This window comes from Malus sylvestris, chromosome 15 (genome assembly GCF_916048215.2).
Source record: "Malus sylvestris chromosome 15, drMalSylv7.2, whole genome shotgun sequence".
Taxonomy (NCBI): Eukaryota; Viridiplantae; Streptophyta; class Magnoliopsida; order Rosales; family Rosaceae; genus Malus; species Malus sylvestris.
This window is the reverse complement of record NC_062274.1, coordinates 17,712,440-17,737,158: the sequence shown is the minus strand read 5'-3', so window position 1 is coordinate 17,737,158 and position 24,719 is coordinate 17,712,440. Positions and strand designations below refer to the sequence as shown.

Below are 24,719 nucleotides of genomic sequence, written 5' to 3'. Positions count from 1 at the left end.
AAATATAATTAATAAATGAGGTTATTAATGTATCAAGGGACTAAAATTAGATTTTGATCTTACTCATGGTTTTAATCAAAAAGTCATCTTTGCCAAGGATTAAAATGAAGTTTTCTATATTGGGTGTTTGAAAACAATCATAACTTACAGAATTCTAATGAGAAATGTTAAGGAAACTTTCTTAAAAGTGAGATTATTTCTAACACTTCATATTTTTTATACAATATTTTATAATGTTTACAGGATAATTAACGTTAAACTGTGAAGTGTCAGAGAATCTACGGAGAGTCACTTCAAAAACCAAACCACTAAGTCCACTGTCCACCCACTCCTCCATCATATATTGGTGAACCTGAAAAGCTTAAAAGCATTCCAAATACACTCAAACACTTCCATTTCAATCTTCTTAAATTGGGAGGGAGCCTAAACATAAAATTTGTACACAAAAGTTATGTTGAAGTTTGGCAAGAGACCTCTCCCGATGGTCGGAAGGATATCGGAACTCCTAGTTTCCGGCAGCAGTGCCGGGTTTTCTGACACGGGCACAAGCCCTAGAGGTCCACTGGACCTCAAGATACAACCTACTTCAAGTCCTAGAGGCGTAAAGAGCTATGACGTTGGTGGTGTTGGGTTGGGAATAGTAGCTGCCCTGGAAAAATCAACCCATAACGGACGTGAAATATTGGCAAAATACGCTGTGTTCTGTCCGAACACGAACCGATCCGACCCGATTCCGGTGAATTCGGGTCAAAACTGTGATGGGTTTTCATCAGGAGGTGTCCAAGAATTTGAGGAAGATAGTTCAGAGAATTATACTTACGTGACTCTACGTGGACAAAAAAAGTCATGCACAAAGGTGTACTACGACGGTGATGACTGCGCGGGAAGTGCCAGGCACCGCCGTGCCAGTTGCGGTGGTTTGACTATATGTGCTGATGATCTTGAAAGTTCGGTTTTTCCTACATCGGATTTCCTCAGTTGCTGCCATTTGTGCAAGAAAAACCTCCATGGCAAGGACATATACATGTACAGGTATTCCACAATCTTAACAACTTTTTCTTGTTCTTTATTAAAGCGATATTCTAATTAACCTAATCTAAACTACTGGATAACCATTCGAACTTGAGTACAAAGAGTGGTTAAAAACCTGTGAAACCTTTTCTTGTTTGTGTTTAACACTGTTTTGTTGGGATTTATGTTTGATTATGTCATTAATGTTTCCTGTGATGTTTTTTTTACAGAGGAGAAAAAGCATTTTGTAGCACAGAATGTCGGTCAACCCAGATAGTTGCCGATGAGAGGAAAGAGCAGTGCAGATTAGACGCTTCGAGATCTCCGGATGTTTCGAGCTCGTCTTGTTCCAAAGATGAGATCTTCTCTACTGGGATTCTTGTGATTTAAGGCAAAAAATTACATAGACGGCCATACACTCTATACATTTATATATAATATATGAGGATATTAGTTTGTTTGTTTTTCCAATTAACAAGAAAAAAGAAAGAGGAAAAGAGAAGGAAAATTTTGGATAAATCGTATCAATCAAGCTTGTATTTTGATCAATTTGAATAATAAAGAATAAGTATACACCTTGATTTCAATAATACTTGGATGGATGAGTATTGTGCTTATGCTAATCTAACGGTTCAAACTGTGTTCATATAACAGACAATTTTTGTTTTTTTTAAATTTATACAAAACCAGTTTCATGTTTCTGCAGCGGTGCAGATCGTGTTCGTATGACAATCTCTATAAAAAAAAATTGTTAGTCTTTATTTTATTGCTGATTCGTGCTTACTGATGTGTTACTGTACCGGAATATTTCTCCAAAATATGCTTTACAGTAATGGAACGAATTGGACAAAGTATACAAATCCCGTCCCATTCGATTGAAAATTTGAAAGCTTTCTCCTTTGAATCGGACACAGTTGGACCCCATTTTTAAGACTTTCCACAAAAAATTGGACAGTGACCCCCCAAAATTAACTGTCCAACAACAGAGAGCATCAATATCCTATTAAGTATTGATGCCTGGAAAGTCCAGTTCAATCATGTAGTCTCACTCCTCTAGAAAGGACTCGTAAGGCCACAATATATACGAAAGAACTGATTTCCGTATGCCTATTCCTCTCTCGCAATCTCAACTGTGATTTTGGCCGTTAGATTAAATAAAGTGGAATCAAGACAAACGAACAAGTGCAAAGAAGAAAAAAAGTGCGGATGGTTCTTCTGTCCACAACCATTGCGGGATATGCCAGAGTCCATTTTAAAATTTTATGTGATAGTCGTATTCAATACCAGCCATCAATCCAGTCATAAGAAATCTTGAGGCCCTACCTAACGGTAGAATTTGGACGCAAGTATTCCGTTTCTCTCATCACGTGACTAGGGCACTTGATAAGTGAGATTGAGTGAGATATGCAACCGATTACGTGCTATATTCACAAGACAAGGTCAGTAGAGAGAAAGGGAGGGAGATATACAGCCGTTTAAATGTTAGAATCCCGACAAGTGTAAGCCAAGTCTCTACAACCGAAGCTCTTGAAGCCATCAAGACTCTTCATTTGGTAATATGAAATCCCATCTTAAACAAATCCTTAAGAGTATAACTCGCTAATAGAAAGCTGTAAATAAGATTATGCTAAACTGAGTCAGGTCATAACCCCCAAATGTTAGAAACATAAACCATAGTAACCATACACAGCGCAGGTATAAGTTATAAAAATACATAAAAATCTAAAAAAATACAAAGAAAAAAAATCTTCAAACGAAATAAAAAAGGGGAAACCGAAAAACGTTTACACGTCCTACAGGTTTTCTCAAACACTTATTCCTCAGTGTCGTGGTATATCGGGGGGTTTCCGAATCATAATTACTGGTAGTACATGAGTTGCTGAGTTGTTGCTATATTATGGTAGCCACCGTCGTATATGGCCTGACTGGCTCCAGCACCCATCCCCATGGCTGCCTTCAGAGCATGCTGACCCTGCGGAAGCATGAGGGCTTGCGCACCACCCATTTTGCTCAATGCCATTTGTCTTTCATAGGCCACAAGGTCAGCGGCTGAGAAGCCTGGCATGTGAACTGCAGCTGGTGGCGGCAGTGGGGTTGAGCTTGTCCCTGGTGGAGTAGGCTTGCTGCCCCATGAACACTGTTAACACAAACAGAAAACCATTAGAAGATCAAACCAATTGATCATTTGACGACACCATTAGGACATATACATATCACAAACATTTAAAACAAGCATATGTGCCTGCTCCACACGACGCCTCACTCGTAAACTAAGAAAAGAAGCAATCATCTGAAATCTAATATATTTGCCAAAAATTTGTCAATTGTTGGTAATTCAACTGAATTGTAAACTCCGTCAAGAGTGTACCTTAATTGGTTTGCCACAGAGAAACCTAGCATTCCCCAACTGGATGGCCACAGCTGCTTCAGAATGGGTACTGTATCTCACAAACCCAAAACCTTTATCTCGCTGCACCCGAACATCTTCAATAACTCCAGCACCAAGGCCATGGAAATGACGATGGAGGTCAACTGAAGTAACCTGCAGATTAATGGTAACTCATATTTAGAACATTTTTCTTTGTTTATTGTGCAACTTGGACAAATGTAGACATTTATTTGTTATGCCCACTGGGAGTTCCATGCTAACCAGAGCCGTTTGCCTGTGGATCCTGTCACTAACACGCAATTAACCTATGATCTTATAACAATGGTATCTTTGCAGTTTTGAAAGTGGACCAGCTGTCCACCACGTATACATAGAAAAACACAATCAAAACTAACACTGAGGTGATAAGCTGACATTAGTTTGCTGAAGAAGTTTGTTCTTCAGCACTTTATTTGCCTATGTTGTCAGAAATTTCAGCCTCTACTGTACTTTGGTCTAAAATTGACTTCATTTGCATAAGAACATATGGTGATTACAGTATGAAAAGAAAAGATATAGCCAATCCACAACCAGTTTAATAGTCCATGAGTTAAAAAAGAAATCCTTGCCTCAGGAGCCAGATTGCCCACATAAACCGTAGTATACTGAGGATTGTTCTCTGGAGCATCTTCATTAGGCTTCTCCTGACCATCGTCTGCAAGGGACACAAACAGTAAGCTCATCATTATGGGAACACAAATGTGGCAGAAAATTAGAAAGTGAACATCATATCTAACATCATCACTACTCACAGATTTCTGATTCCAATTCAAAATAGTTTTGTACAATAAGAAAAAAAGCATTTTGGAAAAACAAAGAGTAGACAACAGATTCAAGCTGCAATATCTACAGACAAATTATCACCCAGCAAATATGCCATCATAAAACTAAAAGGATAGTTTCTTACACATCCCACTTATCAAGAACAAAAAATAACAAGAGCTACACCACTCATATTAATTATGGATAGTAACATCCAAGGGAGAACACAAACAATTTTACTTCCACAGCTACATAAGCAACTATGAAAACTTGTTTCATCACTAATGAAGCAGCTCACCTGATGTTCCATTCGTCAGCTCTACAACATTTTTAGAATCAGAACTCTGCTTGTCATCATTGGAAGTAGCACCTTTTGTGGCCCAATTGCACCGAATCTGTCTACTTCCAAGCCACTTTCCTGAGATACCAAGTTAAGAGTTATGTCATCATAGCACTTCTTAATGGGTACACTAACCAAAATTTAAACAACATATGCAAGGAAATAAACTTCCATCAAAAGAATGTACACTGTCTTACCATTTAAGTCATTAATTGCACTTTGGGCCTCCTGAACAAATAAAACCAGTGGCACAATCATACAATGAGCCCAACCAGAAAACAAGGAGTGAGAAGGAAGATGCAAAAGGAAATGTTTAACAATTTCAGTACCTGCTGATTTCGGAAAGAAACAAACCCAAAGCCCCTTGAACGGCCAGTTTTCTGATCCCACATAACTCTAGCATCTCTTTGATAGAAATCAGATCAAATTAATTTAAACAGCCGAGTATGTTTGAAATAAGAGGTACTTCAATTATCCAATAGAAGTAACCCAATATATCAAAAGACATCAGCAGAATAACAGAAAACATCAATGTTGAATAAAAAACCAAAAGACAAGGAAGTGGAGCTTACGAACAACTAGAATAACCAGAAAAACATGCAAACAGTGTAGCATCAGTAACTTCAGGGCTAAGATCACCAACAAAAATATTAAAGTGACCTGCACACCAACATAACAAGCATAAGAAATTAAAAATTTGAACATATCAGTCCATGATAATCAATGCATACACATCACTTCATAATAACCGATGCATATACAAACCTGATGTATCCTCTCTCTGACTACTTGCATATGCCCAATTAACTTTAATCGGCTGCCCAAACCTGAATAAACAGCACATTCAGCAAAGGACACCACCAAAAAACGAAAGCCTATCATAATTCTATAAGGATTTTTACTTACAGATGCCTGCCATTAAGAGTCACAATAGCAAGAGCAGCTGACCTACGATCAAAGTAGTCAACAAATCCATAGGATGACTGCATTGAGAATACATTGGAAACAACACGTAAGTAAAAAGTCTTACTAGATCACTAATGTACCAACATTTTTGAGCAACAGAATTTAATCATATGAATCCACAGCTGATCATCAAATATTAAAAACAGAAAGATTCTCGTGGAACTAAGAAGAATCTATCATCTGTCCTAACCAACCCATCCAAAGAAAAACACAAAAAGTAGGCAAAAATAAACCCCACCTTATCCTTCCTTATGAGCTTGCATCCTTCAAGTGGACCAGTACTGGCAAAGACTTCTTGCATAAGGGGTTCAGTAACTTGTGGGTGAATATTTCCAACATAACTGCATTTTTTCACGAATTACAACATTATAACGTGCAATCTGATAAAAAATGACTGAGAAAAGTAATCTACCTAGCAGATGCTTCAAATATACAATGACTCATTACCTATCATAAATATATTTAACATAAATAATAAAATATACGTATAGCAGAAAGGCAACCATGCCCGAGTTCTATGCATGCGCAGACTATTATTAGCACAATAGATTGCATTCATTTACATAAGAACTAAACATTTCGGGCAAGAAAACAAACGATTTTCAGTGAGTACAAAGGAACCTAGTTGTAAAGAAAAATAAACAAAAATAGAAAAAGAAAAAAATATCTATACAACACTCACACACTGCGGCAAGTACTTGAATCAAACCCAGGAGGCAGATTTCCACTCAAGATAGGCTCTATCTGCAAAAATACGAATGTAAAAAAACAAGCAAAAGGAAAAGGAAAAAAAAAAAACCTAAGTAATAAATTTACACTCCCCACAAAAACTTAAAGAGATGCATAAGCAAACAAATGGTTGAAACAAAATAAAGGACCACAGGCATGGAGACAATCTTGCATATGATTACAAAATTGACAGAAAGAGGCCAATCTATTATATAATAGGTACCCCATCAGTTTCAAGCTATCTCAATAAACTTATCATGAGCCGGTAGAGTTTCTCCCTTTTCAATTTTCCGTTTTATATAGGAAGCCTCGCATAGAATCATTAGAGGTAGTAGTAACAAACACTAATACTTAGAACTGCACGGCCATTGACCGAGACTGATATCGTTCCATCTGTTCATTATGCGGAACATTACGTGCCCTCGTTGGACAGTAGATTAATAGAAACAAGGATATAATAACAAGCAGAACAAGCTACAAGTATCCAAACAGTAGAGTTTGGCAAATTATATGTACATTATTAAGGTTCCTATATGGATAATAATTACCCAAAATGTATACACCATCACTTGAATACAGTTGATACAAAATTTCAACAATAAACAGATAAATTTAGATAATTCAAACAGAATTCCCCAAAAAAATTACAAAAATTTCTGGAAATATCCAACTTTTGGGATCCTTGTAAAACAAAGCCATACACAGATCAGCCAAACACAAAAATCCCATAAATAAATATTTCCAAAGGAAATAAACCAGCACTTGGCCAAACATCTCCCACAAATTTCAACCTATACACAAAAACCCATATCCAAACAACAATAAAAAACTCAAACTTTTGACCCAGCAAAATGAACAAACATGTAAACCAGAATTAAACCACAGAGAGAGAGAGACAAAGGGACAATAAGAACCTGAGGGGCAGCTACGAGGGCAGGGTGTTGGTAAAGCGACTGCTGTATCATGGCTTGCTGCTTGAACCTCTGCTGTTCCATATTATCCTCCTCACACAACGCGGAGAATTGGGGATTTTATACAAATTGCCGTGCAATTGCAATTTTAGGGTTAGGGTTTCAGGGAGACGAAGATGAAATTACAAGGGAAACGAGGGAGGAAGAAGATGAAAAAAAAAAAATGAAAAATGAAAAACCGAAAAAAAGGGGGAAAAAAAAGAAAGGAAAAAACCCCTCGAAGAAAATGAGAATCAGTAGAGCGCGTCACTGCTTTTATATCTGCTGATTCTTTTATTGGAATTTTTTTAATTTCAACTGTAAGAAAATATTAAATTAAATAAATATTTTTTGTTGTAAGTTGTAACCTACCGTATTTGTTTTTTTTTGTGTCATTGTTTTTTCATTAAAATATTTATTTTATTTTTTAATTCCGACTGTAAGAAAATATAAAATCAATATTGTGTGCGGTAATATATTGTATTTGTATTTTTGTCACTGTTTTTTTTTTGTCAAAATATTTCTTTTGTGTGGCAATTTATCGTATTTGTATTTTTGTGTCATTGTTTTCTATTCAAAATATGAAATAGAAAGGAACTAGAAATGGAATTAATTATTTTGTTTTTGATATAAACATCATTATTAAGATTTAGTTATAATATTTACATGAATTTAATACAATCATCATATTATTAAGATTTAGTTATAATATTTACATAAATTTAATACAATCATCATTTCATCGATTAGAAGATGATTTCTTATAATTGCTTAACTTGTGAAAAGTGGAATCATAGAATGAGAATCAATTTGCTTACCTAAAATGTAACTAATATAGCTTTTTCAGAATAAATAGAAAAAATTTAGAGAGCTTTACCCATAGAGACAAAAACACAAAACACTAGTTTTGAATTATTTCAAGGATAAAGAAAAACCTTAAATATCAACAAACCTAGCCCAGAAACAAGTAAACCAAAATTTTAAAATCTAGTCATGCCCCCAATAGACTTGTTACTTAACCAAGCCAATATTACAAAATGACATCATCTATAAAAACTCAAACTGATTTTAGATTCGTAAAAATTGATTTATGCACTTCTGTAAGATCAATTTCAAAACTTTTTGTGCTTCTGCAATATCAATTTCACAATTTATGCATTGCCACAAGATCAATTTCCAAATTCAAGCATTTCTACGAGATCAATTTTAAAATTTCAGCAACTCTACAGTATCAGTTTCAAAATTCCATCACTTCTACAACATCAATTTCAAAAAATTTAGCACGTTTGCAAGATCAGTTTTAAAATTTCAGCACTTATGCAAGATCAATTTCAAATTTCTATCCTTTTGCTTCAAAATTCATGCATCTAAATCAGTCAGAACCTTAAAATCAAATACTTCAAACATTATTAAAATCTAAAATCACAATCGTTCTCAAAAAAAAAAATTCATAAATTTGGGGCACAATATAAAGAAGAAGAACAAGGAGAAGGGCGAGAGATATATGAAGAAAAGAATATGAGAGAATGATGAAGAAGAAGGAGGACAAGAGAGTTAAAATGATGAAGAAGAAGAAGAAGAAGGGAGGGAGAGTAAGAGAGGATAGGTAGGAATAGGGATGGGTAAACAGGTCCTAGACCCGCGGGTAGGGGCGGGTACTAGCGATTCGAGGCGGTCCATATTTTTCTAAACTCCAAAGTGCAGGGCAGGGCGGTTCCTAGTAAACAGCGGGGTGGGCAGGGTCTTAATTTCTGAAGACACAGGCCCTCGGCCTTGACCGTACCCACCATCTAATACTGGAGATTAAATCTATACCGTTCAAAGTTCAAACATCTCACACTCATAGGGGTCTCATAGTCTATAGTTTACTCTCAAACTTTCTCAAAGACTCTGCCAGACTCGGATGAATCTCCTCTCTTCAGTCATCATTCTCGTAACTCGATCATCGATTCGATTCTCACTCTCATTGCTCTTGATCTCTCTATCCCAGAGTCCAAAATGACTCTCATCCCTCTCAAATCTCAATAGTTGAGATCCCTCCCTCAACCTCTCTGAAGTTGACTTCGAGTCTCCGACCACCATCATCCGCTCCTCTCAACTTCGACCACCACCCCATAATCCTGACCAGTCCATCTCAAAGCTAAATCTTCAAACAAAAGGTATTCAATTTTAGCCTTTAACGATTTTAGGAATTTGGGTTTTTCTATATTTAGGGATTTTGAATTATTATTTTTATTTTGGTTAATTAATATCGTACTCTCTGGGACCTGGGTTTTTGCATTTGCAAGCCAGCAAAACTGGGGAGTTTTAATTACCAATAACTATAATATGCACTCGATTAGGAACAAAGGGGTAGATAGATTACAACAATCTTTTATAAGTTTTCAAAGGGTTTGTAAGCACTCAATTAGGAATTACGAGTAGGTAGACTACTAATTATTGTACAATATGCACTCGATTGGGTTACTGAATCTCATTCCAATTTGTGCAACTTTAGAGAAATCAATTTGTTGCATTTCCAAAACCAAGATACTATTGCAATTCAACCATTTGAGTTTACCAATGTAGTTAAGTAGTTGATTGTTTTGCGTGCTTGAAAAGTCTAGTCTTGTTTTATGATTAGCTGACTCATTTGATTCTCCTTGTATGTTAGGTGAGGTGGTTTTGTGATTTGTTTGTATTTGAAATTTGATTAGTCTATTATTATGCTTGAGATCAAACAAGAAAATCGAATTATGGCTGCTGTGCTCAGCAAGGTTTTACAAAGGAGGAATGTTATTGCTTAATTCCTAAATAAATGATACCAAAGTAATAATCTGTTTTTTGAAAAAATAATAATAATAATAATTGGCCATGTGGACCCGACCTAAACCGGTCCGTTTCAAATGGGTTGGATTAGGTCCGGTTCCAAGAATTAGAAATGATATACTTGCCCTAGCCCTTCCCGTTTCATTTTAAAACAAGTCGTGTCCAGTTCCTCCAAATTTGGGATCGGCCCAACCCCTGCCCATCCCTAGGTAGGATGAAAAAGGAAGATAAAGAGGATTGAGAGAAAATGATGAAGAAGAAAAAAGATGAGAGAGAAAGAAATAGTACAAATAAAGATATAGAGACTCATGTGACATTCCACATCATCTAGGGGAGTGGATCATGTAAGCTTTATATGTATATTCTCATCTCTACTTAGCACGAGGCCTTTTGGGAGCTCATTGGCTTCAGGTTCCATCAAAACTCTGAAGTTAAGCGAGTTCGCACGAAAGCAATCCCATGGTGGGTGATCCACTAGGAAGTTCTCGTGTGAGTTCCCAGAAACAAAATTGTAAGAGCGTGATCGAGGCCCAAAGCGGACAATATCGTATTACAGCGGAGCCAATTCTTGGCTGAATGTGTGCCAACGAGGACATCGGGCCCCTAAGGGGGGTGGATTGTGACATCTCACATCGCCCGAGGGAGTGGATCCTGTAAGCCTTATATATATATATTCTCATCTCTACCTAGCATGAGGCCCAGGGGAGTGATCATGTAAGCCTTATATTTATATTCTCATCTTTACCTAGCACGAGGCTTTTTGGGAGCTCACTGGCTTCGGGTTCCATCGAAACTCCAAAGTTAAGTGAGTTCATGCGCGAGCAATCCTATGATGGGTGACCTATTGGGAAGTTCTCGTGTGAGTTCCCAAAAACAAAACTGCGAGGGCATGGTCGGGGCCCAAAGTGGACAATATCATGTTACGGTGGAGTTGAGCCCGGGATGGTGTGAGGCACAGGTCGGGATGTGACACTCATCTTTCAATTATAAACTGAGTCTAGCATAATCTTTTCTTCCCTTATACCATATTCAACCATTAGGTTAAAATCTAAAATTGTTAACACAAAAACAATTTTTCTGCTCCAACCCTTGCGGGTTAAATGTTTAGTCTGATATTATTAAAGAATGAATTTAAAATAATTTTTTTCTTAAAGTAACTTTAAAATTTTTTTTGTAGACTATCCTAATTTAATAATAAACGTTTTAACCTAAAAATATTTAGATTCCGATAAATATTGAAAAATCACCATCGACACCATGAAACTCGTGGAACACATTGAAAAAATATGAAACAGATGAAATAATTTTTTTTTTTAATTATTTAGCCGTTGGATTTAAATTTTGACAATTAGACCTTCTTTTCACTATTGGATTTGAGCATATTAGATCTTAGACATTAGATTCAATGCATTTAAAAAAATAAAACTAAAAAAATACACATATATGGTGGGCCAGCTCTAGTAACCCCGAGGGAAATTATAGCCTAAATTTTCCCAAAAAATGAGTTTTTGGTTAAAACTCATATTTGGCCCAAGGATTAGAGCAAGTTGAGGTAGATTTAGAACTTAAAATTTTAGTTTTACTCCAAAGATTGGAGTAGATCTTAGCGTAGAATATCTCTTTTTTACTTAAAGTAGAATATCGTTGCATAAAAAAATGATTGAAAAATCGTATTCTTTTAAATGAAGAAAATAAATTCTTTTGGGTATGAAATATAGTTTTTTTTTTAAGATAATAAACAAAAAAAAAAGGTCCACTCCATGTTAGGCCACAAAGCAACCAATTTCACAGATTAAGCCACAAAAGCAATACTTTACTATTGGACAAAGCATGTGTCATAAAATCTTCAACAGTCAACTTAAGCCCTACAAGTTATTTATTCTTGTTAGAGAAATGCTAGAGAGATTCTTTAAAAGTTAGATTTTTCATGGATTCTTCATATTTTTTATACAATGTTTTACAATGTTGATATGAAATTTGTGCTAAAAAATATGAAGTGACAGAGAGTTTATGAAAAGTCTGACTTTCAAGTCTATGTAGTATTTCTCTTATTGTTTTGAGTGTCTACCATAACATCCGGCCAAATTTGGAGCCTCATTAAATTGACATTAGACTTCAATTTGTAGAAAGTATTAAATTCACCTACATGCATAAGACCGAAACATGAGAGATTTGGTATCTCTACAACTGCTTGTCCACTCAACGAAAAGTTGATGATTCAAGCCCTTCAAGCGAGTTAGAGTTATTTTGATTTTTTATTTATCATGCGGTTATTCGCATGTGAAATATAATTAAAAGTGCAGGTTACACTTCAAAACCGTAATTCAATATTCGAAAATTCATGAGTCATATCAATTAATGGATCTAGTTGACTTCGTACCCATTCATTCTATCCATGTTGTAGTTTATTACATCACTCATTCTAAACAAGTAAATATACCTAAAATGGTCATAGCAAATGAAAATAATGGGTTAGAAAATGTGAAGGGTTTGATTAATTCAATTTTTGTTTAGTGAGCAAAGGCCCAAATGATCCAAGAACCCAACTAGTTATTGGTGTTAGATTTAGTAGCCCCATAAGCAGGAGCAATTAAACCCGCATTGAAAGGCACCCGACCACCTTGAACAATCATAGCATGTGATGCCCACCACCTTGAACAAAGCATGTAATGCCCACCACCTTGAACATGGCATGTGATGCCCAATTCAGAACCACGTGTTTTTAAGATAAATTAGATGGACCCCACAATTTTTTTTTGTGTTCATTAGATATTTTAACGGAAGCTTTGATGAAAAGATACTGTTCATTTTAATGAAAAACTGGATTTTTATTCTAAAAAGTCTATCATGGTATTATTCACTTACAACACATTTTTATCATTTTCGTTAAAATTTAAAGTTTTCAAATCTTTTTTATTAATTTTCTTTATTTTAACTGATAATACCATCATTTCTCGGCCATAAATTATTCATGTTGCATTTGAATTGTGAATACCAAATCGGTAGTTTATATAGAGTCGAACAAAGGGGAGCAACTCCGTGAACAAAGCGAGACATGCAAAATAGTTCATCACTCATTAAACACAGTGATTTGATTAATTAATCCCCAAAATTTAATCTGGTATATCTGTCCACGTTTAGAATTAGGATGCACACTTGCACCTCATTTTTTTAGTTGGCAATGTTTGCCAACATTTGGGCACAATATTTCGTAGCAAAAGTGGAATACAACATAGAAAAAAAAGGATGTGACTTGTTTGAATCAGTGTCTAAAATATCGGTATCAGTGGAAATATCGATATGTAAATTTTTGAAAATATCAATGAATATATCGTATATCGATTGCTTTCGATTGAAATGATGGAAATTTGCTCAAAAACATGGAAATTTAAAATTATTTTTTAGGGAATGTCATATGAAGTTACAACACACGTATGAATCAAGAATTAATAATTAGATATTGTGCAAACAATAAGTATGTGATATGTGAAAAGAAAAAGTTCCTTATAATGACAAGTAATAAAATAAAACATTTCACTAGAAAGAATAAATTATATATTACTTAATTGAATTTTTTTTGTTATGAAAGCAACACAAGTTTTATTGAAGTAAACTAATAACTTAAAAAAAGAAATTAAAAAATAAACAATGCATAGGGTCATAGATATTTCCTGCAATCCAGGATATTTCAAACACTAATTTGATTTTGTTGCGTGTTAATTTTCTTAACCAATTTCAACAGGTCAATCATGCGAACCACTAGAGCAGCATAATTTTTACTTAGAAAAAAAAAAAAAGACAGCTAGTGGCAAGTCATGATTATCCATCCCTTCATACGAATTATTTAATCTAGCAACACCTAAGGTTCACGTAATTATTTGGTTTAACGACACTCAATATCTATTTGGTTAAAAAAGATCAGAGTTTACGACACTTAGTTTTTTAGTAGATCCGAGTTTACAACACTTAGTTTTTTAGTTCAGATCTCATCGACGAAACTTGTTAATAAAGAAAAAAAGCACATAAAATAGTTGCTCGTACAAGGAATGCATATTGTATGGTTTGTACGATATAGTCTTTTAACTTTGGACACAAACCACGAGCAATGGGGCCACATGAATTGATGAGAAAACAAGATTGTGAGGGCCACCCAATAAATGAAAATGTTGGAACGTGCTTAAACCAAACCATGTATGCACCCCCACCTCCACCAACAGAGAAGAACAAAAAGTGAATTAATTTTATAAAAATTCAAAACTATATCATTACTAATTGAATTCCTTCCATCAAAAGCTTAATTACATGCTTACTGAAACCAATTAAGATTAACCAACAGTTGGTAGACCTAATATGGCAGAAAAATATAGAGCTAATGAAATTCCGGGCTTAAATTAAACCCGCCAAAATTGAAAAATATAGCACAGGCTTGAACTATAAGGAAGCCTAAGGATGCATACAAGAACACAGGTTCTCATATCATTGGGTTTGTTGAGCAGCCAACCCTAACCATGACTTGTTTTCGGTTGGCTTCGCCGGGCCGGATGAAGGGCTGCTCGTTTGGTACGGTGCTCGCGTGTTGAGCCTGTAAAACAGAGAAATTGCAAACAAGATCAATCAAATGGATCATATAGGGTGCGTTTGGTACGTGGGACGGGACGGGACGGAACGGGACGAGGCGTTCCGTCCCGCGTTTGGTACGCCAAAAATGGGTGGAACGGGCTGTTCCACGGGACAGATTTTGGGTGTTTTTGCGTCCCACCTCCCCCCTGGAACGGGTTTGTTCCACGTCTGTGGAACACACTGTTTTACCATTTTAAGACAAATATACCCCATGTATTTTTCAAAAATTACACATTCGTTCCGTCCCGTCCCGTTCCGTTCCGTCCCGTTCCGTCCCGTCTGCGTACCAAACGCACCCATATACATTACTCTTAACATGAATTGGTAATTTTGATGATTGGAGAGAAAAATATGCTATAGTTGTTTCGGATGCCTACCTATCCTTTCTCTTTTCAAGGAATCGATGAAGCGAAGCTTTCCTCGCAAGTGGAAGATCTGCAATAGAAAGGAAATCATTGATTAGAAACATGTTATTTATTTATAGGATTACTTGATATGGAGACACGGTGATCACAGAAAGAAAATTACCACAGACTATCGGTCGAGGGGATGGCTTGTCGCCCTCCTGGATCGCTTGATTGTCAAACTTAGGAAACATGTTTGTGCTCGGGGGAACTGAACTGCTGGAATTAATTGGACTCTTGCCCAAATGAGAGGCAAAGGCATTGTTAATGTTGGCCGGAGTAGAAGCTGGAGCGGTATGCCTCTGGGAACTTTCCTTGCTTGCTAAGAGCATGACTTCCTTCGCCTTGTCCGCGGGAAAATCATTGAACACTATGACTTGTCCATCATAAAAGATAGTCATTTGTGCCTTTTGAGGCTCTCCCGGGGCAGATTTCTTCACACTAGTACATGAGAAACAAACCATAGTGAGCTAACAAAGATTTCACATATAAACTCAACAAAGTCATATGCTGCTAAAAATTTTCAGAAATCCGATTTTCGCCTTCTAATATCTATCGAAATCCTACAAATACAGAGCCGTAAATGTAAATTTCCAAAAAATTACCTAGAATCAGCCATCTTGGGGACCTCTTCTCTAGGAGTGGGGGCAGAGGGACCAAAACCAGCTTGTTGAGGAAACAAATCCATGGATTTGAAATCTCTAGCCGCCGTTGGCATGTTTCGAGAAGTTTCCATAAATGGAAAGAAATTCATGGGTGGGGCTTTCTGATGAAACATCTCAGGTGCTCCTCCTGTCCAAACATTTTCCAATTTTATAAAACAAACAAGGAAAATTCTGAAACCTTTTGATATGGAAACAAAATTAAACAGAGCAGTGCCTTTTACTGCAATTTTCAGGTGTTTCTAGTCAAATTTGAATGAGATCTTATTAAATCTTCATAAAAAAAGAATTATGTGCTACCAATCTTCCCTTTTCTGATTCTCTTTCAATTGGGAAACTTCTTGGTTTCTCAGCAACCAAACAGAAAGTCTAAAACATAAACACGCACACATAAGATTCTAGATGGAGTTCATTTTCTCTTCCTCTAATTTTCTCAGCAACCAAACAGAAAATAAGACCAGCTAAAAAGTAAAGACAAGTGCTTTACCATTTGATTGTTGCATGTTGTTGCATGCCATGTCAAGATTCAGATCTCCAAAGCTGCCTTCCTCCTTGAGGTACTGGCAAAGCATGCTGCATGTCTGAGTGAAGCTCGACGGCTTCTCCGCCGTCCTCATCCCTCTCTGGCCTGAAAATTTCTCCGACGAACTCGACATTTCTCCGCCGACCCAGTTCAAAATCCCACAATCCAACCAAACACAACCCAGCACTCAAAATCCAAACTTTTCCCACCAACCCAGTTCTAAATCACTCAATCCAAACACAACCCAGAATTGAAAATCCAATCTTTCTTCCTTTTTCCAGACAAAAAAATTCCTTTTTTTATAATCTTGGCGCTGAAACCTCCTGTCTTTATACCCTTCTTGTAGTAAGAGAAAACTTGTAGTCCTCTGTCTCTTTTATCAGCAGTCCACAGGCTTATCTTTTTTTATAATTAATTTTGTAAATTACACTTTTTAAGTTTTATAATTTATTTTATTTTAACTATTACTTTATTTTTTAGTTAAAAAAGCACGTGAAATATATGTGTGTTGAGTTGAAATATATGTGTGTTGAGTTGAAATATCTGTGCGTTGAGTTTAATTATTTAATGGCTGTTTTATTAGTTGGATCCCATCACTCGTCTCTTTCAAATTTGCAAACACGTTTTGTTTGAGTTCGCTTGGTACGTCCGGGTTCGCTTTCCTATCTGCCAACTTCAAGCATGGCCCATGCATTTTCCGTTTATTTACAGCATCGCGGCGTCGCCTTCCCATCTTTTTTTTTATTTTTTTTATTGGAGAATATTTGACAAGATAGAGTTTTGGTCTCTGAACTAAAATTTATAATTTTTGTTCTTTGAATTTGTCATAATGTGAAACAATTATTCTTTTGAGTAATATTTTTAGGAATTTCATCCAAAATAAAAAGTTGAAAGTGGCAAAAAAAGATGAAAATTCTGACCGAATAAGCTAAAAGGTTCAATGCTCCATATTATAATAAGTTCAAGAACCAATACTCACAATTTTAATTCAGGGACCAAATCTCAAATTGAGAAGTTTAGAGATCGTTGCTCCAATTATCTCATTTCATTACAAATGATATTCTACACAAAAAAAAAAAAAAAGTGCTTGATTGGTAATGTAATGAGTTGAAGTGGAAGAGTGTAATTAACAAAGCAATACACCACTTTCATCCTCCCATCTATGTCATTATATTTTCGCATCGTCAATGTTCATGGTTTTGCTAGAAAAGGAAAACAAACACACGTTTAAAATTTCCAATATGATTTGAGAGTTTGTTTTTTCCTTCTCACATAATTTCCACGTAACACAAAATTGAATAATTTTATTAAGTTATGTTGAGCTCAACTTTCAACGAAGTGCTTGTAGATTTGCTCATCATTTGCGGTTGATCATGTTTTAACGTAATTTTTGTTAGGTATAATTGCAAATGTTTATTTGTGTTGTATTACGTTTATGTCGATAGGCAGAATGCCTGCTTGTTTTATAATGGAAAATTTGATGCGTCAGTAGGTTTAACATTTATTTGCTTAGCAGGTTTGCAGAGCTTTGTTTAGATTGGAAGGCCGCTTAAGCTTTCGTTAGTCTGGCTTTGTTTTTGTTTTAGGCTGCTGTCTGTTTTAGCTTGTCTGGTTTTGTAGTTGCTTCTTGTGGTTGCTGTGGTTGGGCTGGTCTGCCAGACCGCCCTCTCTGGTCTGCTGCCGGCGGTGCACGGAGGATATTAACAGCGATTATCTGACCGTCTGTCTCTTCTGGTTGGCTTACAAGCAGATTATCTTGGACCAGTTTCTTAGTTTAGTTTCCTGCGCAAGCAAATTCTGGTTGTTGTTGTTGACCTTATTAGTCTGGCCTGAAAACTGGATGAACTGAATTTGTTGCGACTGAGCAGTACCATGACCGTGGAGATTGGAGGGCCTGCCGGTCGTTTAAAAGTAGACCAAAGAATGCATACGTGGGAGTTCGAACTCACCTTTGAAGTTCCAAACTGTTGTTTGCTTTCCACTATACCAACTCCTCGGAGTTTACTTTTCGTGGTTTTGTTTAATCTTAATTAGTGCATTACTCTGTAATCGTGTTTTCTTTCCCACATTGCTCATTTTCAGTCGCTTTGACCAAACTCATCCCTGAAATCATGTTTTCGTTCCTACATTGCCCACTGTAAGTCATTTTGACCCACTTTGAATCATGTTTTTGATTCCGACATTGTTATCCGGAAGACATTTGGACCCAACTGGCCCTCTAAGATTACGTTCGTGTCCCACTTTACACCTGGTTCCACCTGAGTTTATTTTCTTTTCTGTGAAAGGGGGCAGGGTTCCAAACTTGACTACCTGAAAGGAATTTGATATGGTTAAGCGATCTCTTGATTTTTCTGAGTGTGCAGTTATTCGAGGTCTTTACACATAAAACACAAGCATTTGCAATTGCATGCAAAGTTGATTAGTGTACAACGTCAAACTATGCCCCCTTTTTCTTCCATTCCATGAACTGAAAAAAATTCGGTATATACAACTCCGTTTAATGAAAAATGTATAAGGTGGGAATGGGAGAAACACAAACAAGAAACTAAAAATAACATAATATGCTCGGTCGATCTTCGTCCTCCCAGGTTGCTTTCGTTAACAGACATTGAAGTGGTTGACCTCCAAAAATCTGAGCCATTACGGAAAAGCTCTCACCTTCTCAAAAATTATAATCTATGTCTGTCATGTTCTGGGACGCAGAGTGTTTCACCAGCTTTCCTTGCTCGTCATACTGGTCAAGATTTTCGCAAGGGGCAGGGAAGATGGTACCTATTACACGACCTTGAACAAAGGCACACTGGAAAATGTGCTTCTTTTTGTATGTTAGCCCCACGGACATATCCCGGAAAGTCACATTTCTGACTGGAATCTCTTCACTTCCATGGATACGGACAGGCACGCGAACTCCCTGTCCATGGACGCTTGTGAAGCTTATGTCCTTGAGCACTGGAAGAGCCTTTGGATCATAGCCCTCGTCGGGGTGCTCATTGTAGTCTGTCTTGATAACAATTCCAACTCGGACATTGTCAAATGTCAGATTCCGATAGGTTATTTGTCGCACATATCCACCTCTTCCAGGGGCAGTCTTGATCCGAACAGCACGCCTTGAGCTCCACACAAGCAGGTTCTCCACCGTGACATTTGAAACCCCACCAGACATCTCACTGCCAATTGATACGCCAGCACTGTTGCATTACAGCCAAGGGTAACTTTGAGCTACTTCTGATAGACACAACATTATGTACATACTGAAAAGGAAATAAAGGATAGTACCAGGACACTGGTGAACATTCTATGCATACTGAAAAGGATGTAAAGGAATAGTAACTACCAGGACACTGGTGAACTAACAGATGAGTAAAGCCTACATACGACATGCGTATACGAAAGATTAACCTTACTAATGCATTATTGCTGGATTGCATCCAGAATTGAAGCCTAAAAGCCATACAGGTAAATCCGAACAGTTTTCTACTCAACATTTAACTGTTCATTCCCCTTCACCTATTCTTTTGTTTTTGTTGTTATTTTGTATTTTTTTGGTTGACACGGCAAGACATACTCAAACCAACTGTCAATTATCTTATGATCTAAAACGATGATCATTTTCCAAATGAAAAGAAGTACAGAATGCCCGGACACAGTATTAGGGAATCTTAATGGGAGTGCCATTCTCATTACTGGTTGCCCTCCCCCACTCTAGCGTGTAAGGGTAAATACATACCCTACAATGGATTGTGACTGGAGCTCCCCAATTATAGTGATGAAAGAAAATAACATGATGCCAGGATATACAATTAAGTACTTGTTTTTTAACTTAAGATGGCAACAAGAATGCAATGAAAGCCTGCTAGAAGCATAAGATTACCTGACCATAGAGCGGACAACAAGATTTCTAATGAGTATATTCTTCGATGGCCGTCCGTAAGAAATACCATACTGATCCCAGCCACTCTTTATTGCAATTCCATCATCCCCTACACTTATGTAGCAGTCCTCAATCACCATATCCTCACATGAGTCTGTTTATACCACAAAATCAAAGTTATTCAATATTGGTTACATAATAAACAAAAATGAAGCATACCAGTAAAATTACAAGACAAAACAATCAATTTATAGCTCAAATTATATACGAAGAGTGCTCAGAACAATTCCAGATTGAAGTCAACAAGAAAATAAGTGAATTTTGTCTTCTCTCTCTTTCTCGCTTGGGATGGGGGGTGGGGGGCTGTGAAAGGGGGTGGGAATGAAGATATACAAGAAAAAGCTATACATCTCTGAGATATATTTGAACCTTAATTCTTCCTGATCTTTCTCGGTCATCATCCCTAAAAACCACAATTGACTACCCCATGTTCATCAACACACCTGTTTAGCTGGTCCGTAAAAACTGTGAACTCACATTACTGAACGTCTTGTTTAAACTTTAAACATTCACAGCACAATACATTTTGAACGTCTTGTTTAAACTTTAAACATTCACTGCACAATACATTTTTCAATTTATGCCCCTTGTTTTGCACAATATCTTATTTTTATTTAGTGGTGCATTTACATATTTGTAAATTATAAGCTCATCCAAATCATGCCTAAGTAAAAAGAATGGCAATCCATTCAAAATAAATAGTGTTATTCAGCATATCAAACATATAGTTAGAGGAAGAAGCCCCTAGTAGGACCCACTTACCAGGATCTATTCCATCAGTATTTGGAGCTTTAAGTATGGGAGCCAAAATTGTAACATTTCTAATAGTAATGTTCTTGCAGTCATATGGATGTAGTGTCCAAAAAGGAGAATCACGCAAGGTTATATTACTGATCAAAATGTCGCTAGACCACATAATCTGAACAAGTGGACCCCGAGTGTTGTTGAGAAGCTTCTGGAGGTACTTCTTCCACCATGTTTGACCCTGTCCATTTATGGTACCATTATGCCCTGTTGGTCAGTGAATGCATACATATAATTAGAACAAACCAGATATTGAACACGTGGAAAGACGACAAATTTACAGCCTGGATTCTAAGATAACAATGTCCACAGGCGTTCTTGATTGACATAAAGAATAAGAAAATTTTAAAACAAACCACAACATATTACTTGTGTAGCAAGCAAGATGTGATGAAGTATGCATGGCAAAGGGGATCGCTACAAAGAGAGATTTTCTAGACTTGAAGGCTTATGCCATATATTGGACATTTTAGGATCATCAACTTCCCTGGGATGCATGATGGCCAAGTGATGAAGAGAAATGAAACAAAGGCAAGTCAAGGGACTTGTCTGACTCAAGTAAAAAATACCTGCCTCTGGTATTATATTCATGATAGAATTACATGCTTTTATCAACCATTTGCTTTATAGACAATCATTTTTCAATTCTTTCATTGTCTATACCATATAAGATGTCAAGATCAACCCGATTCATCGTTCAACATAAGACCTTGGGTCAAAATTTAAATGGGACCAAAATAAATAATGTTGGTTAATTATCCACTATCAGAATTTATCCTCCTTTCTCTTTGAAAGAGAAATGACTAAATAATTTTTCATTTACAAGTTCTGCTAGTAAATCATGTTCGACTGCTAAGATGGCTAATTGATCTAATCTTTCTTGGATTTTTTATAATGTCTAATGTCAACAAATAGTATTCATGGCCAAAGGCTATAACAACCAAAGGAAACCTTATATGCGTTTATTACATCACACTGGAGTCCTACTTAGATTAGATTTTTAAACTAAAACCGCGACCTTCCAGTTGAACACCATTGCTATGAAACAAAAATATAGCTTAAATAGGAAAAGGATGAAATATCTAACCTGTTATAACAATATCTTTAAGATTTTGACCATGAATCAGACTTCCATATCGGGGCCCAGGATGCTCTCTCCCATACCCATAGGAAGGCAATGGAGGCATCAAGGGCCAATACTTCTCATCCTGTCATGCATATAAGAGTACGCAGCATCAGAAATAGGCTAAATAGCTATAGCGTACATGCTAGAGAGAGAGAGAGAGATAATCATACGAGTATGCAGCATCAGCAATCATCGCAGAGAGAGAGAGAGAGAGAGAGAGAGAGAGAGAGAGAGAGAGAGAGAGAGAGAGAGAGAATTAGCGAAACTGTGCCAGTATGTGTATTTTGTGTGTAAAATGATAGATTTTCTCACTGGTTTGTTAAATCACATTAAAGGATTGGAATAAACTTTACGGGGGATATGTGGGTGATGATGCCCTTTCAAGTCAAATTCTCATCTAAGGTATTAGACATGTCATGTCTATTCTACAGATATAGGCACTAGGTTAAGCAGGCAGGAAAATCATATACAAGTGTGTGCATCAATTGTTTTCTAGTTTGTCAATCCCCAGCTATAAGTTAACATTTCGTACAAATCTGGAAAACCATATGCAGGGCTCATTTTCAGAGCAACAATACAAGCTTTTCACAACCAATCTAAAAGAATAAGATAAAGAAGCACATATTCCACAAAAAAATCTAGCAATCATGTTTCTCCAACGCGATTCAGTTCATATTATTCCAAAACACATCATATAATTAACCAACAATTTAATCTGGATGTAAATGTCAGTATCACATATGAAGTTGTTATGCTAACTACTGAGACCCAGACAAGAAATTCCTAATGCTCAAAAGACTTTGCTAGCATAATATTTACAAATCAACAGTAGTATTCAGGATGTCTCCATGTTTTAATTCGAAGTAAAATAAATGGTGGTACGTTAAATAAAGTTCGAAGCTTGCTACCACCACCTACTTAAGTACAAAGCTTACTTTCGTTTGATTATTGACCAACATCAAACCAGTCCTATGCACCTCAATAAACAGACTTCCTTTATTATTATTATTGAACTACAAGTCCTAAACAAATTGTTAACCATTCCCATTCCATTTATAGCAAAAACCAAATGAAGCATATGAGGAATGAACTTTACATTTCCTCGCAAACGAGATTTCCCATTTGAAATTTTATTTTAGATCTTCGTCTAATGAAAATATCTTGAAAGCCATACCTTAAACCTTACCGAACAAAGTAACCGCAATCATGATATAATCACCATTACTTCCAAACTATGCATTAGCAAATAAAGAGGAGAACTAACATGCAAATCCAAATAAGAAAAGCACGTAAGGGATACCAAAAAATACCTGATTCATGTCCACAGTTATAACTACTATCAAATGTCAAGTTCTAATCAGTATCATATCGAAAAGTCGAATCAAATTGCAGCCCTCTGAAGAAAAGAACTATTAAAGTCCTAACAGCTAAGATTTCCCGTTTCATCGAAAACAAACAAATCGTAGCAAAGTGGAAAGCTTTCACATTTCGCTACGAAACAGATACAAATTCAAGGCAAATTTTCACATTTTGAAACGAAAACAGAAACTAATACAGATAACAACTGACCAGAAAACCAAAAGCTTTACCTGAATCCCAAGTATCTCAGCATCTTCAGCAAGAAACAGAGTCATGTGACTAGTGAGATTAAACGGCGCTGTAAGCCACCGGCCCGGAGGCACATTGAGCTGCCCACCGCCTTTCTTCCCCAGCTTAGAAATAGCCAGCACCGCCTTCTCAAACGCCTCAGTGTTCAAAGTCACCCCATCGCCCACCGCCCCGAAATCCGTCAAATTGAAAGCCACCGGCCGCAGCTTCGGCATCTCCCTCGCCGAAGCTCGCCGGAATATCGAAAACCCATTTACAATGTTCCTTTGCCACACGAAAACTGAGGCGAAAGCGGCGATCCAGAGCACGGTGAAGAGGGTTTTGTGGGAGGATAAGAAGGCGGGGAACCAGCGCTTCAGGTCCAGCCGCTGGTGGTGGAACCGCCCTAGAGGCAAAGTCTCCACCATGGTCAATGCGACTGTGAAGCACCGTAAAGCTGTGATCTTTCCGAGAAATAGGCTATCGGGTTCTGCCGATTCGACTCGGAAAATCGAGTGGAGGTGGGGATGGGAGGTTGGGGAAATGGATGAGCTTGATTTCTGAGGACATGGGATTTCCGGGTTTTGGTAAAAAGGGGTTGGATTGGACGGGATTGGGTGAGACGTCAAATGTTGGTGGAGATTGAGAATGGGATGGATTTGGTTTCAGAAATTGGGAAGTTTGAGTGCAAATCAAGGGGAAGGTTGTTGCTCTCAGCAAACCAGAAAACAAAGTTTGGAACTTCGCAGTGATGCAAGTGACGATGGAACAGTTGATCTCATGGAAAATTTGATGCTGCTTAGCCTGCTTGTATCAGGGAAGCCACGTGTGCCGAAGGATGATTTGCTCCTATATTTTGTTGCCAAATCCAAATGCTTGAGGTCTTAGGTTCCTACGATGTGATATTTCTATTCATTATAAGTGATCAGTACTAAATTCGATTCTTATAAAAAATGAATTTGAACCATACTTATTACTACAACGTGATATTTCTCTTCATTGTAAGTGATATGTTTTAGCTTCGATTTTCATTAAAAGCAAATTTAAACTATATTATTGTTACCTATT

At 36.8% G+C, this 24,719-nt stretch overlaps 4 protein-coding genes across 5 annotated transcripts; 1 reads left to right on the top strand and 3 right to left on the bottom strand.

Annotated features, from left to right (window-relative positions):
• Window positions 1–338: 338 nt before the first annotated feature.
• Window positions 339–1,601, top strand: LOC126603771 (FCS-Like Zinc finger 13-like). The gene is made up of 2 exons (XM_050270730.1): window positions 339–1,032; window positions 1,242–1,601. Exons 1-2 carry the CDS (start codon window positions 452–454, stop codon window positions 1,399–1,401), a joined length of 741 nt encoding a protein of 246 aa, XP_050126687.1. The 5' UTR covers window positions 339–451; the 3' UTR covers window positions 1,402–1,601.
• A 1,010-nt stretch (window positions 1,602–2,611) lies between these two features.
• LOC126603770 (oligouridylate-binding protein 1-like) lies at window positions 2,612–7,447 on the bottom strand. Of its 2 annotated transcripts, XM_050270728.1 has the most exons (12): window positions 7,151–7,447; window positions 6,190–6,251; window positions 5,746–5,848; window positions 5,448–5,524; window positions 5,307–5,368; window positions 5,114–5,201; window positions 4,871–4,946; window positions 4,739–4,769; window positions 4,500–4,619; window positions 4,009–4,094; window positions 3,380–3,553; window positions 2,612–3,148 (listed from the first exon to the last, which is right to left on the bottom strand). In XM_050270728.1, exons 1-12 carry the CDS (start codon window positions 7,229–7,231, stop codon window positions 2,870–2,872), a joined length of 1,239 nt encoding a protein of 412 aa, XP_050126685.1. In that variant the 5' UTR covers window positions 7,232–7,447; the 3' UTR covers window positions 2,612–2,869. The 2 variants fall into 2 exon arrangements, with proteins under 2 accessions (XP_050126685.1, XP_050126686.1); XM_050270729.1 differs by lacking the exon at window positions 6,190–6,251.
• Window positions 7,448–14,229: 6,782 nt separating this feature from the next.
• Window positions 14,230–16,577, bottom strand: LOC126601259 (protein TIFY 10A-like). Its single transcript, XM_050267944.1, has 5 exons — window positions 16,168–16,577; window positions 15,624–15,810; window positions 15,143–15,459; window positions 14,992–15,049; window positions 14,230–14,576 (listed from the first exon to the last, which is right to left on the bottom strand). Exons 1-5 carry the CDS (start codon window positions 16,334–16,336, stop codon window positions 14,471–14,473), a joined length of 837 nt encoding a protein of 278 aa, XP_050123901.1. The 5' UTR covers window positions 16,337–16,577; the 3' UTR covers window positions 14,230–14,470.
• A 2,045-nt stretch (window positions 16,578–18,622) lies between these two features.
• On the bottom strand, window positions 18,623–24,502 carry LOC126604660 (probable polygalacturonase). The gene is made up of 5 exons (XM_050271945.1): window positions 23,654–24,502; window positions 22,026–22,146; window positions 20,897–21,145; window positions 20,075–20,228; window positions 18,623–19,391 (listed from the first exon to the last, which is right to left on the bottom strand). The coding sequence occupies exons 1-5, from the start codon at window positions 24,077–24,079 to the stop codon at window positions 18,866–18,868; spliced, it is 1,476 nt and encodes a 491-aa protein (XP_050127902.1). The 5' UTR covers window positions 24,080–24,502; the 3' UTR covers window positions 18,623–18,865.
• Window positions 24,503–24,719: the final 217 nt, after the last annotated feature.

What these genes read in the sequence shown, in the direction of transcription:
- LOC126603771 (XM_050270730.1), top strand. Translation starts at nt 452, where the DNA reads ATGTTGAAGTTTGGCAAGAGACCTCTCCCGATGGTCGGAAGGATATCG. An exon ending in AAGGACATATACATGTACAG is followed by an intron (nt 1,033 to 1,241) that starts GTATTCCACAAT and finishes TTTTTTTTACAG; the next exon opens with AGGAGAAAAAGCATTTTGTA.
- LOC126603770 (XM_050270728.1), bottom strand. Translation starts at nt 7,231, where the DNA reads ATGGAACAGCAGAGGTTCAAGCAGCAAGCCATGATACAGCAGTCGCTT. An exon ending in ACTCTTAATGGCAGGCATCT is followed by an intron (nt 5,369 to 5,447) that starts GTAAGTAAAAAT and finishes CTGTTTATTCAG; the next exon opens with GTTTGGGCAGCCGATTAAAG. An exon ending in TGGGCAATCTGGCTCCTGAG is followed by an intron (nt 3,554 to 4,008) that starts GCAAGGATTTCT and finishes ATTAATCTGCAG; the next exon opens with GTTACTTCAGTTGACCTCCA.
- LOC126601259 (XM_050267944.1), bottom strand. Translation starts at nt 16,336, where the DNA reads ATGTCGAGTTCGTCGGAGAAATTTTCAGGCCAGAGAGGGATGAGGACG. An exon ending in CAACATGCAACAATCAAATG is followed by an intron (nt 15,811 to 16,167) that starts GTAAAGCACTTG and finishes ATGTTTGGACAG; the next exon opens with GAGGAGCACCTGAGATGTTT. An exon ending in CTTGAAAAGAGAAAGGATAG is followed by an intron (nt 14,577 to 14,991) that starts GTAGGCATCCGA and finishes TCTGTTTTACAG; the next exon opens with GCTCAACACGCGAGCACCGT.
- LOC126604660 (XM_050271945.1), bottom strand. Translation starts at nt 24,079, where the DNA reads ATGGTGGAGACTTTGCCTCTAGGGCGGTTCCACCACCAGCGGCTGGAC. An exon ending in TAAAGATATTGTTATAACAG is followed by an intron (nt 21,146 to 22,025) that starts GTTAGATATTTC and finishes ACTGACCAACAG; the next exon opens with GGCATAATGGTACCATAAAT. An exon ending in GTTGTCCGCTCTATGGTCAG is followed by an intron (nt 19,392 to 20,074) that starts GTAATCTTATGC and finishes GTAATGCAACAG; the next exon opens with TGCTGGCGTATCAATTGGCA.